We start from the raw sequence: 13431 nt of genomic DNA on the forward strand, positions 1-13431 counted from the left end.
GTGCCCCCACGTAGGCGTTTCATGCCCCACATCCAGGCGCTATTTGTGCAAGGTGTTCTTGCCAACTATTTCTAGTGAAACCGGTTGAAGTCACTAGTTGAAAAACAAATTACATGAATCAACCATACCATTGATTAACCTCAACTCTTAGGTTTGCAGCGCATTTAACTTTGATGGCGTCGTCAATTAAGCGGGCGCACCGGGCCCAACGACCAGGAATGTCGACGACACGCCTGAATATGGAGTCACAGACCTCCAGAGGAAGTGCTTGAAGTCGCCGTTGACTTTGATACGATACTTTCCCTTTGGCGTGGTTTCCGAAATGCGCCACTCAATCGTAACTACGGATCGAAAAGTACCCTGTCGCTCCCATTTGTAGGTGGTGGTGGTGTCACCGTCGTCGGCGTGAATAACCCAGACCCCTCCGGATTCACCGCGACTGCTGTCCATCATCCACCGCTGTACCTCCAGAAATGTGCTCTGAGTTCGTAGATTATTTTTCGGGTGAGCTGCGTGGAAACGCACTTTCGCCGTAGATCCCCACCCATACTCCTTCAAGACATCGGAGCCAGCAACCACAGTACCAAATGACACTCCAGATGCCACGCCGTCGTGGATGACAGGGATATTGTAGTCGAGCACCCCCATACCCTTGATGCTTGGGGGCGGCAGACTAGGTTCCATGGTCGGCATTTTCTGTCCGGGATTGCTTGAACTCTTGCTGTGCATGGCCGTCGCAAGGATTTCAAATTGCTGGCACGTGGCTACAAGCTGGTTGGGTCCGAAATGCGTTGAAGCACCTTCATACCGCTGCACTGCGTATTCCTCTCTCGTTGTCATATAGCCGCAGTACGCATTACTGAGTCCAGCGATCACTGGTTTATGGGGCGCCTTCATGTCAGGCAACAGCTCTTTCAGAACTGAAGCTAGCGAAGCTCGCAGGCGTCTCCCGGCCATTGTCGTCATCTCGAAAGGAACTGCCGCGATGTGAAGACAGTCAGCTATTGAAAATACTTGGAGCGGCAGTATTTTCGGAGACATGCCGTAGCGTGCAGTTGGGAAGATAATGGGCTTCTCTTTCTGCAGTGACTGAAGTTCCGGCAACGTGGTCACCTTTGGATACGTCCCCCAGCGGATCCCTTCCCGTACAGCAGGCACACCCCGTCCGTCGAACTCCGTGCCGCTGACCATTGATACCCCAATACACCCCGACGAAGTTGAGGTGGGGCACTCGGCATTCAGCTGCCAGCGTTTCTGAAGCTGGATATTACAGTAGTCCACGTAGTGATGCGCGAACTTGATACCCCCCTCAATCGCTGGCGTCTCCAATGCTTCAGCATACAGCTTCCTGGCGCACTCAAGCTGCGCGTTCGCCACTGTCACCATCCTCTCAAAGTCCTTGTGTTGCATGCACGGGTTCCTCGGCCCGCAAATGTTGGGGCTCACGTCTCCTTCGTTGCTCTGAGCGAACGCGGCGACGAACGCTCTGGGGCGGTCCATAAGGTGTTTGGTGCCGTGCTCACGCTCGAACTCATAGGCCGCGTACCCTTTATTGTCCCCCGTGATCAGCGTGTACCAATTGCCCATACTGGTCGGGTGCACCGCGAACCAGTTGATCATGCCGATGGGGTACCCATCCAGGCCGTCGAACCTCCAGAGCGTCATGGTCTTGTCCGTGTCGTACTCGTACTGGGCTCGCTCATGCTGCGGGTTGGCCATGTAGGCGTCTGCCGACCGGTTCACCGAGGCACCCAGGCAAAGACCTGCGGCTACTCTGATCACTGCCGGCTGCAGGTTCCTGTGTGCTCTCACTACTGCCTCCACAATGCCCGACACTACACACTCGAAGTTCTGTCTGTCTGCGCCGTGCAGCGGTGGGTGCACGCTGTAGATGAAGTAGTGCGACAGGCCGCCAGGCGAGCAGTGCGTGTGCGTGGCGCTGATCATGACGTTCTGGCGGCTGTACGCGCCGCGCGGCAGCTCCGGGTGGGCCTCGAGGCGCTCCACGACCGTCTGCGTGACCCACTCGGACACGAGGCCCAGCTCGGCGCACACGAAGGCCGAGTGGCTGCCCGCCCGCGGGTCGTGGAAGGCGAAGGCGCGCGCGCGCAGCCGCATGTGGATGCCCGACGTGAGCTGCCCCACCTTGGCGTAGCCGAACATGCCGGCCTCGGCGGCGGGGCCCGTGATGTCGAACATGGCGGCGCCGATGCGCAGGCAGTCGCTGTCGCCGTCCTCCGAGATGGCCACGGCCGTGTGCGCGGAGGACATAGCTGGCGGGTGGAAGAAATGCAGACTGAGAGAACGTCTTCTCAAGGCGGTCGAGAGTGATGGTAGACAACTTCAAGGAAGTATCTCATCATCTGATTACGATGGCACGAACAGCAGAGAACTTGCTGTCGGGGTTTTCAAGAGCGAGGAGGGCTCTCGGAAGGTGGTTGGATGAACGCCGGGGGACGGAGGCTGGGTGGCTGCACAGCAGACAGGGTTGCAAAACTGCAGTTACCCGTGACCTTTGCTGCCATGAGACGAATTGGTAAATTCTACCATGAGTAAGGGTCAATTCTTGCGCCAGTGATTGGACGCAATGCCCTGGCGTAAGCTTACTGCAAAAAAGCAAGGGATAAAATAAATATTAACAAGACCAACGCATTCGACTACGTTAAATCACACACCGATCGAAGGGTTGGCACGAACGTGATGCCCCACCCACGTGATCTGCGGCTTGGTGTTGCCAAAGGTCTGGGCCAGGTAGGATATCCTCGTGGGTTCGGTGAAGAAGTTGAGGGCCAGGCGATCATCGCCGCGATGAAGGGCATGAATAACTGCAGCCACCGCTTTACCCACCTTGGTCATGGGCGTCACAAAGCGCGTGAGACGGTAGTAAATACTTCCCAGACGGCCGCATTCATCGTTGTTTACAGGTGCCTATTATAAATGCTTGGCGAACCTACAGTGGTGATCATATCGCTCGGTGGGAACACGAATATGTTTTGACACTAGGGATGCAAGCTCCTCGCGCCATCAACAGACTATTTTGGGCTCAATTTGAAAATATTAGTTTGGGCACGATGCGTTTGCTGTTTTGGGACATAGATTTCTGCCAGTCGACCCTGGAAAAATTGGACAGGCCTTGTTTTGCTTCCGCTTCGTCCATGGTCCAGCGGCTTGAGCGAGCCAGCAATGCCCCCACCCACCAAGTGCTGCCGCTTCAGCACCTGTTACACATCGAGCATATTCGGCTCGCCGCGCTGGCGGTAGCTCATTTTCCGTGAAACCAGCGACAGACGTTTCCTCCACCAAGCTGGAGTCGAGCTCGTTGCGCCTCAAAACAGAGCCCAGTCGCCGCTGCATGACGTGCTGTTGCCGTCTAACTGGCTACGGCTGGATTTTCTGCTTACGCCTTGTGTTGGCTAGCGCACCTGTATAAACAGTGTACATGCATGGGGAGACACCCACCAAGCAGTTGAGCCTCTGCACAGTCGAGTCTGAAGCAGTCCGGCGGTAACGGCCTTGCATGGCAGAACCCGTCGCGCGTTGAAACGGGCGATTGGTGTAATGATATATATTTTGCATGAAAGGCGCGGTGCTGCTGGGCGTCCAAGTGCTGGAGCTACAGTACACCTCACCTCGACTCTAGGGCGGAAGGATCACCACACCTGCCTGTGCAGACAAGACGAGAGCGAGCGTCAATTGATGGCAGCCGCGGCCTTGCACGGTGCCGCCACACCAGCTTCTCTCTTGCGTCGGGAGTCCCGACAAGAGAGCTGTCCGCTCGTCCGCAGCGTCTATCGCCGATCGTCTGGGCGCCCTGCGCTGCTGTGCCCTTTGTCCTTCCATCTGGTCTCGTGCTCCTGGAGCTGCCTTCGCTGCGAGTATCTCCAGTTTAATAACTGAGTCCTATCCGCATACAGTTACTATTCAACATACCTCTGTATGACCACTCACCTCAGGAACCAAATGTATCAGTGTATAGAATCCCACAGGTTCTTCTGGCTCGTAGAAAGCCAGTCCTTGTTGCGCGCTCACACTGTCAATCGCTTCACTGCCGAGGACGCGGAGCCCTCGCCTCGTCGTCCAGATGCGCAAGTTCTCTCGCACCCCGTCCCGCGGCGAGCAGCAGCCCCAGCACGACTCCAAGCACTTCTCGGCGCCCAAGCCGCCGCCGTCGCGCTCGCTGTCGCCGTCGCCGCTGCACGCGGACGCCCCCGTCACAGGCCCCAAGCTCGAGCCCATCAAGGCCATGGCGGGACTGCCTCCCGCCCCCTCGCCGCCGCCCCCCGTGCTGGGGCGCGACGACAGCTTCCAGAACATGATCCGCAGCCGCCGCACGTCGCAGGACGAGATCCGCGCGCTGCTGGCGCGCACCACACAGGCGCTGGACAAGATCGTGAGCATCCGCGAGTCCATGGAGGACCTCGTGGACTTTAAGCAGTTCGAGAAGAAGGCGCAGCGCCCGTCGCGCCCGTCGCGCGTCAGCTCCAGCATCGCCGAGCTGGGAGGGGACAACCACGCCCAGTCCACACCGGCCTCGAGCTACCGTAGCACCGAGGCGTCGTCGCTCTCGGAGGACCCGCTCGGGACGGACAGGTCCACGAACTCCACGACCAACTCGTCCACGTCGGTGGATGATGAGGGCGAGCACGATGTGGACAGGGACCGGGAGGACTTGATGGACTCGAAGAGGTCGGGTACCGACGACCAGCACGACCTGGAGTTGGAGGAGGCCGAGGCAGGAGACACGTTCAATGATGACCCAACCACCCACTCTATCGCCAGCTCCATCTCCACGGTCGAAGACTTGGCACCGTTGAAGGAGGCGCGGCTGGAACGACTCAAGAGCATCAACATCTCGTTCCACGAGGGGCTACCCAAGGAGTTCTTCCAGGCGCTGTGCCGCTTCCTGAACTCGGCACTGGAAGTCAAGACTCGGCACTCGAGGTTTAATTTCTACAAGGAGGCCTTTACGGGAGGCGATGCCGTCCGCGAAATGCTCATGAGCGGCTTTGCTGAAGACCACCAGACTGCTACGAGGTATGGAAACGTACTTGTGCGACTTGGATTTATTGAGCACGTGTCCCGCACGGACGACCAGCTGCACAACTCCAAGGACAACTTTTACAGGTTCACTAAGGTGTTAGATTACGACGACGCCTCGGAAGCTTTCGCCTCGGATGCAGCTACGCGGAGACGTACATCTATCAACGCCAATAATTACCGCGAGTCGGTGCTATCGAACGAGTCGTCAGACATGGTGGACTACGACTTCGCTACGGCCACGGACGAAGTCCACGCACTCGTGACCGAAGAAGCCTTACAAGTTCTGGCCAAGGTTCTCCACAAGGTGTTCGAGCGCAAGAACAAGCTGTTGTTCTACAAGGGCTTTGTGGGCTGCTTCTTGGGCGCGGAAGCGGTCAATGTCATGCGTGAGATGCGCATCGCCACCTCTCTTATTGACGCCGTGCTCATCGGCCAGGCGCTTCTGGACGAGGGCCTGATTGAGCCCATAGCTACATCCGTCGCTACTTTCCAGGACAAGTACGTCTTCTACCGCCTCACCAAGATATCGTCGTCGTAACCAAGTTCAGTCATTCACCCATCCAAAGCCACGTGATGCTGCTAAAGCTGGTGACGCTGTCAAAAAAGCCCACCTACCTGCCATGTGCATACGAAGGCAGCTCGTCTCACGCAGCTCACTTCAAGTCAGCTCAGTTGGTTCAGTGCTGTGTCGCTCGACAAGAGCTAGAAAGAAGCACTAGATCGAGAGGAAGCCATGTTTTTTGTCATTCGCGCATATTTAATATAACACCTTTGCGCTCTCCACATTTGAAATACACTATACATCTAACATTTACGTACGCATTTTTGCCAGCCGATTTTCTTTTTCAGGACTTCACCGACAGAGCTTCCAAGCAATTTGGACACACGTGAAAAACAGACGAAGAAAGAAAGAGATGAGAGGTGTGCCAAGCACATATGAAAAGTGTATGACTAAACTGCGAGGCATAGTGCTTTCGATAGTCATACTCCAGTGCTGACTTCAACATAAGTGTAACATACATATATATATTTTTTACCAATGTCAAGCATCTTGAATTTAAAAGAAGAAGAAGAATGAAGTTGATTAACAGGGAGATAGACTTGTCGTAGTACTCGCTAAGCGAAACTAAATCGAACCACAGGTTTAGATATCCATACACGCGTAACTACGAATTGAACGTCGTCACCAACAGGTTCAGGGAGTCACAGGTGGCGCAAAACTGTCCTGATCTCGTCACTATCAAGATTAAATTCGGTTGATCGGCGATAGAGGTACTGGTAGTGCTGCCGAAAGGAGCAGTTCAAACGGGGAATGTTTGGGCTGATCGCACGCACACCGTGGAAATAAATATCGTTCCGGAGATGCCGTAGCGCGTGAACCACTAGCAATGAACAGGTCCGTAGAAAAGTAGTAACAAATTTCTTTCCAGATATTGTAGTTTTCAGTCTATAATTTTGGATATCGGGACTTCTAGTCCGATTTTCATTTACTAAAACCTGCCCGTTCCGGAATTTGTATTGGTTTCACTTTTGGTCATTCCTGTAAGTTGGTAGGGGGCAAAACAGATCAATAGCAGGCCAGGTCAAGTTTCGTCAACTGGAACCTTATCGTCCCTTGAGTAGCCAGCTGCTACAATGGAAGCCTATTTTCAACGTCGCTTAGTAATATGTACCGTGCAACATTGTATTAATCTCATGAACTCAGAAGTAATTTACCTCGAGCAGAATTGCACCGACTCCTACGTAATCTGTAGCTCGCTAAAGTAAAAAGCGTTATCAATTCTTGATATTCTCCTGTGCAACCATACAAACTTTTTCACAACTCCGCCACAAAAGTTGTATCAACTCTCAAATCCACTGAGTGCAAAACTACAAACGTTTTATAAACTCGAAGGGTTAAGTAAATTCGTTGTGTTCAATATCCACAGCGAAAAAATCGAAAAATAAACAATAAGTTTAGCCCGAAACCACAACCATGAAGCGGACAACCGCTCCTGCTCTCCTCGCATCATTTTTCTACTGGAACTCGTTCGCTCACAGCAACCTCGGACACGTGTATATTTGCCCAACACAAGAATGCCGCCTCAACTCCGCCGATCTACACGCCGCCAAGCGCTGAACCCTGGCATGTCAGCCCGTCGTAGTGGTACACGGACCACAAATCAACGCGTCAGCCCGCCGTCTACGACAGGTAGGTTGTATCAGGCCCTTTTGAGAAAGCCACACCCTTTTTAATCACCTTGTATTTACTAACGGAGTAAATATTGTAGATCACGGCATCGATTATACCTCTAACCATAGGCCTGTAACCCCCACACCAACATCATTGTATATCAGCCCGGCGTCGAGCTAAGATGATTCGATCAGCGAGTCCGGGAACAGTACTGACATCGGGGACCGTACCTCTATCGTCAGGAGCCGCACGGATCGTACGAATCGGTGGATTGGAGGGTACACATACACTCGTGCGAACAATTCGCAGAACAAGGTTTCCTACCGATTAAGTCAGTATCGCTCGAAATGCGGCGGGAAGTGCGATTTCGTGGAGCGCCTTCAACGGTACACGAATTTTGTGCCCCACACGTGCTGGTGAAGACGGTGAGATCAACATCACGCCGACTATAACCGAAGCTGTCACATTGCCGATGTAGCGTGAAGTGGATCGCATGGTAATCACAATGACCGCGATTCGGTCTCGTATTTGGGAAGCAGTCTGAGCTAAGCTTACGGTTCGCGAGATCAAACCGTGGCTCGTATCGGATTGACAAGAGAGCACGTCTGTGACGAGTAAATAGGGTTTGGGCGGAGGGGTTTGAGGGATCTGTATACGAGGTCAAATCGAAGTTTCTCCATGATTGCAAGTGCTCAGCGATGACGCGTTGTCACCAACACGAACTTTCTCCTTTTCCACTACTCGCGCTACGAGAAGACCATTAAGATTCGTGAACGGGTTATCGGATAGGGTCATTCTGTGCTACTCAATACGCTGAAGCAGAGAAAGGTCTCTCTTTTCGTGGATGAAAATCCTCCGCGTTTTAAGCAGTGTATTGTCTTCACTGCGTACGATCGTGTCACCAAAAGTTACTATCCCTGTGCTTTCGTGCTCGGTACTTCGAAGAAGTACGGAATTTGCTTCCACGCTGTGAGGCTGGTATCTACTGCTACCGACGATTTGATGGACCCTGAGTTTGTCTACTGCGATTTTGAAGCTGGGATGATCCGTGCTTTGCGCGACAACTACCCAGGCGCATCTCCAATCGGGTGTTTGATTCATTTCAAGCAGGCTTGCCGGCGCAAAATAAAAAGTAGAGAATCCAAGAAGTCGAGTGCAAAATTGCCATGAAGTGGGGTATTTTGCATATGCTAACGGTCATTCTCCAGCTCAAAGTTGAAAAGGAAGGCGTAAAATCTCAAATTGCTGAAAAGTGCGCATCTACCGGTCTGGTGAACCCAACTGAAAAATGGAATGAATTCTGGAACTATTTCCACCGAACATGGATTGTGAAATTTCAGTTGGGTTCACCAGACTGGTAGATGCGCACTTTTCAGCACTTTGAGATTTTACGCCTTCCTTTTCAATTTTGAGCTGAAGAATGACTTCGCTTGCTAAGGTTGAAGCTATCAACAGTATGCGCTTCGATCCAACTGCTAATGTGAGGAACCAGCAGATTTATTTCAACACACAGATGATTCTACAACGACGTGGCTTCGGCCAGAGTTCAAGCATTTGCTCGAACGCTCTGCATCGGCCAGTGTTTTCGCTTACATCCCGGTCTCGTTCTGGCAGCAAGTTGTTGGAGAGATAAACAGTTATGCTAGAGTGCATGGTATCCAACTCAAGACACGTTTTTCGTTGGAGTAGATCATGGCATTCATCGGTGTGCTTTTGTACATGTCGATAGTCGATAAAGGGGAGTACAGCAATAACTGGGGTCAGCAAGTGGAAGACGCCATCTTTGGAGGAAACACAGTAAATCATGACTGCGTCATGCCTCTACGACGCTTCAAAAAGCTCCGTCAAGCATTCAGTTTCCAATGCGTGGAGGATAACGCTTCAAGCTGCCAGGATCCTGCCACTGCCGAATTTTGCTGAAGTCGACAGGGTCAAAGTACGTTGAGGTGGGGTGGTATGTGGCGTTGATTAAATCTAGCATCGCATGTCGCTCAAAGTATGGTAAGCCATTGATCGTGTACAACCCAATGAAGACAGGAGGCAAGTACCATTTTCGTATCTACATGTTATGCTGTTCTACCACGTGGGTCTCACTGAATTTTCGACTACATTGTCAGAGCGACACGACGGATCGACTAGATGGAGTGACGACACCGGTGGAAGCTCAAGTACTGAGTGGTGAACTTGCAAGTTCGTCATCGACTAGAAGTGTGTGTTGGAAGTGGTTAGGCCATTGCATGGCACACGTCGTATCATCGATTCTGACAACTACTACACCTCTGCACAACTTCTCGGCGCTCTCCGCCTGAAGGTCTCTACGCCCGAGGAACTGTTCGGAAAACTAGTGCTCATTTTCCCGAAACATGTAGTTCTTGAGAAGAAAGATGGACCTCGTGGAACATCTCGCCAAAGCGTGTCGGTGGACCGTAATACTGTTGCAGCTTCTTAGTACGATAGCTCGATCGTGACTGTGGTTTCAAATGCTGACGCATCTACCCAAACAACTGTGACACAACAAGTGCGCTCTGAAAAAGTAACTCTCAACACGCCCACATGTATCAAAGAGTACAACAAGAATGTGCAAGGGGTTGATCGGCTTGACCAAACACGAGGGAGATCATCGCTGACCGACGGACATTCGTTCAAAACGCGGTACATCTTGCGCTAATTGACGTGGTGCGGGCTAATGTATACTTGGCACTTAAGTCGGCAATCAACCGTGACGATGATCGCGACTCTCATAAGACCTTTGTCGCTGAACTTCGCTCTGAACCGATTTCAGGAAAGTGGAAAGACGCACCCAGTGAACGACGGATTTTCTACACCGATGGGGGGGGGGTCGAGCACGTGGCAGAAGAGGTGTCTCCATCGAGTGCGGTGCAGGTGGCACGATTTCGTGACAGTGAAAAAAATGTTGATAGTCCTCAGAAGCGGCCCCGCTGTTGCATCGAAGGCAGATGTACTCGGAGAAGCACAGAAAGCGCCGACAGTGCGAGGTTTGCCGGTGGAAGGACAGATACGCCACTGATGTTACGGGATTTTGCCACCGCCTCTACATCCCACGCAAGCTATTCTCAGCAAAGGAAAGGTTCGCACAAGCTGTGACCTGTACAAACTGAAGCTACAAGATCAAGCAAACCAAGGCGCCGAGACTCAAGACGCCGAGACTAACACCGCTCCTTTGGAAGGGAGAGACGATTCCAGAGCGCGCCCCAGTGTTGTCCGTATGATCGCATTATAGCGGTGTACTTTGGGGCTTTCTGGTACATGCATCTACTTCAACATTGATATCTTCAACATGTGCAAGTGTCTTGGTTTAACTATACTAATTCGCTTCAAGGTGCTTCCTCATGAGACTTGAAGTGAGTATCCAAATGTTAAAATCCGATATGTGTGTAATCATCTTGATTTTACTATTGAAATTTAAGAATTTTTTCAGCTGTAGATGAACACCTTTTGTGCATCCGCTTTCCAACTGCAGGGAAGAGTTTCCTCCTTGAATAACTCAAACGACAAGCGGAAGACTGAGAAGCAAGGCTCGCTGTGTCTGGGACACATTTGTATAGTGCTGACAAAGATTCGGACGTCGGACATATAAATGAGATACTCGTTGACGACCTCAATCACGTGAGGCTCGAATAAAACGTTGTTCCAGTACACAGTAGTAGTATAGTAGCTTGGTCATACCATGCCGCAAGCGCCGTGCCGACTTGGCCTCTGCAACATCTCCGCAGATCATTAGGAGTCTAGTGCGCAGTCGTCGACCATGCGCAGTCTCTCCGTTCATTTGCAAACCGAGCTGGTATACGTCTTCACGAAGTTCAATACCGATATTGTAGTGGGTCTAACTTGACTCACTACTTTTGCTTACACGTCGCGCTACGTGTATGAGGAAGCGTAAGTACTTAGTAATAACTTGAGTTAATTATACTTGAGTACACAAGTATAATATAAATCAAATAAAGACTCCAAGTGACTTAGATTAGGTAAAATGAGAACTGTATTGTTTGTAAATTGATCTTCCTCTAAAATCTGCTAAAAACTGTTTATCATCTATGAAAGGGGTTGACAGCGGCAGCCCCGCCAATACGGTCTCTAATTGGTAGAAAGATGCTGCTTTCTACCAATAGGATCTTTGGGTAGGTGTGGACCACTCATTGTAGTGGCCCACTTCAATGTATCCATTGGTGTGTCTTACACCAAGGTGAGAAAGTATCTAAAACTTTTAACAGATAACCTATCTGTTAAAATCACAAGTGGCTTGTAGCCACTTGTGCGTGTAACCCCGTTACACCATCCCCCCCTGAAGGTTAGACGCGCGGGGTCCCCGCACGTCAATCTTTTGGAATTGACCATTCGTCAATTCTCCGCGTTTGGAGAAGAAACCCGCGCTCATTCAACGATGAGCGCGCCCCAAGAAAAGAAGAATCCGAAGTCGGTGGGGAGTCATCTCTCCATCGACGACTACTTCGAACGCCAGAAGGCGAAGTACGGCGACGTCGTCGACTTCGACGACGACGATGAAGATATGGAGGGCGAGGAGGACTCGCCCTCAAAGCGTAAAGACTCAGTGTCGAGCGAATCGCTCGACCCCCACGCTAAGAACATTCGCACGCTTGAAGGGGACGAATCGGACGCTTCGAGTTCGAGGCGTTCGCGAACTGAGAGCGACACCCCACTCGCTTCCGCTGGGGCTCTCTGTTCTCCGCGCGCTGCAACTGCAGCGTGTGATTCCAAAGCTCAAGGCTCTCCGCACAGCGCGCGATCCGTGGATGCCGTCAGCGTCCGAGATCGCGGGCCGGTATGGGAACTCGGTACCTCCGAATGAGGTGCCGTTATACGTATGCAGCGCCATCAAAGATGACGCCGTGGCTGCTGAGCTGCACTTTGATGCGGAAACGCATCAAAGGCACGATTATGACATCGGACTCTTCCATGAGCTCCGATGGTTTCAAAGCAAGAAGACATCTTCTCGCAGCAAAGTGCCCGAGTGGCAGGCACTTTGTCAAAGTTGGAACGCCTTTGTTGAAAACTTCAACAAGAGGCCGAGTGCTTACCGTGATCGGATTAAGCAAGCGCGTGATCGCTTCGAGACATACTCGAAGCGTGGAAAGCTGGAGCAACTTCATGTTGCTGCTAAGGAGGCAAATGTGCCGTGCGCTGTGCCCGAGGGCTTTCAGTGCACGAAGTGCTTCCCAGGCGCGGTCCGCTTGAGCGACCGCGACCTGAACGGGTACACGTCGTTCCGTGTGCCCGAGAGTCTCAAAGAGCTCCGTGCTAAGTTCTTAGCACGTGAGGGTTCGGGCGCTAGCGATGATCGCAGCGCTCGCACTACTTCCGCTGCACCAGCGCGTACTGCTCCTCGTACGCCCTCACCATTTCCGGAACGTCCTCCAGCAAGACGTTCCGCGGCTCTATGTATCTCGATGGGGAGGAAATCCTCTCAACGAATACGAAAACGAGCCCCTTGAGGGTTCGTTTTCGGGATACTATGGTCAACAATCCGCTCAACAATCCAGCGGGTTGAGCCGCGGGCGTCACGGATCAGCGGTGGCGGGGGTGGGAACACGCCCCGGGTATGATCAGCCCCGGGCTGATCAGTATGCGCCTCTCCACGACCGGGTGACCGCCGTGGAGCGTCTGCAGGGCGCTGAGTTCGCCGCCCTGAAACAGGAGCTGGCGAACCAGAAGGCCCAAGTCGCGGCGGTCTCGCAGACCGCCTCGAATATCCAGGTCGAGCTGGGGACCCAGATGAAGGGGTTGCTCCAGCGCGTCCGCGCGCTGGAGGAGAGGCTGCTCGTCGCCGAGGCCAAGTCCTCCGCTTCTGCCTCGGCTCCTGCCGAGGCTTCGGGTCAGCCGAGCTAGATGGCTCGTGCTGCAGGTATGGCTTCAGCCGTCCGACGTAAAAGGTCGGATGGAGGCGCTTGCTAGACGGTATGTCTAGCGTGTATGCTTTGCCGTGCCGTGACAACACAGTGAACGGCCCGATGAAGCGCGGAGCAAGCTTGCTTGCTCCGAAATCCGAAACGGCATGTTTAGGCAGGTTTTGAGTAGCTAACAAAGCCAATGAACTAACTTTGAATTCATTTGTGTTGCCTCTGTCCACATTGTCTGCGTTCAGCTTCTGTTGGTCAACAGAAGCTGCTATTGTGTCTTGGACAAACCGAATTACGGCTTGTCTTTTGGTGATGAAACTGATTGCATCCGAGCTGAAGTCA

The 13431-nt window shown here is 52.5% G+C and overlaps 3 protein-coding genes across 3 annotated transcripts; 1 reads left to right on the top strand and 2 right to left on the bottom strand.

Moving 5' to 3' along the window:
- Window positions 1-186: 186 nt before the first annotated feature.
- On the bottom strand, window positions 187-2271 carry IUM83_00162 (Neutral ceramidase; the record flags this gene model as incomplete). Its single annotated transcript, XM_067923906.1, has 1 exon — window positions 187-2271. The coding sequence occupies one exon, from the start codon at window positions 2269-2271 to the stop codon at window positions 187-189; it is 2085 nt and encodes a 694-aa protein (XP_067789297.1).
- A 288-nt stretch (window positions 2272-2559) lies between these two features.
- IUM83_00163 (uncharacterized protein) lies at window positions 2560-2856 on the bottom strand (the record flags this gene model as incomplete). Its single annotated transcript, XM_067923907.1, has 2 exons — window positions 2560-2606; window positions 2676-2856. 2 exons carry the CDS (start codon window positions 2854-2856, stop codon window positions 2560-2562), a joined length of 228 nt encoding a protein of 75 aa, XP_067789296.1.
- Window positions 2857-4081: 1225 nt separating this feature from the next.
- On the top strand, window positions 4082-5578 carry IUM83_00164 (mercuric reductase; the record flags this gene model as incomplete). The annotated part of the gene is made up of 1 exon (XM_067923908.1): window positions 4082-5578. One exon carries the CDS (start codon window positions 4082-4084, stop codon window positions 5576-5578), a length of 1497 nt encoding a protein of 498 aa, XP_067789301.1.
- Between the last annotated feature and the right edge of the window lie 7853 nt (window positions 5579-13431).

The sequence above is a fragment of the Phytophthora cinnamomi genome (genome assembly GCF_018691715.1).
Source record: "Phytophthora cinnamomi strain GKB4 chromosome Unknown Contig53, whole genome shotgun sequence".
In the NCBI taxonomy this organism is placed as follows: Eukaryota; Oomycota; class Peronosporomycetes; order Peronosporales; family Peronosporaceae; genus Phytophthora; species Phytophthora cinnamomi.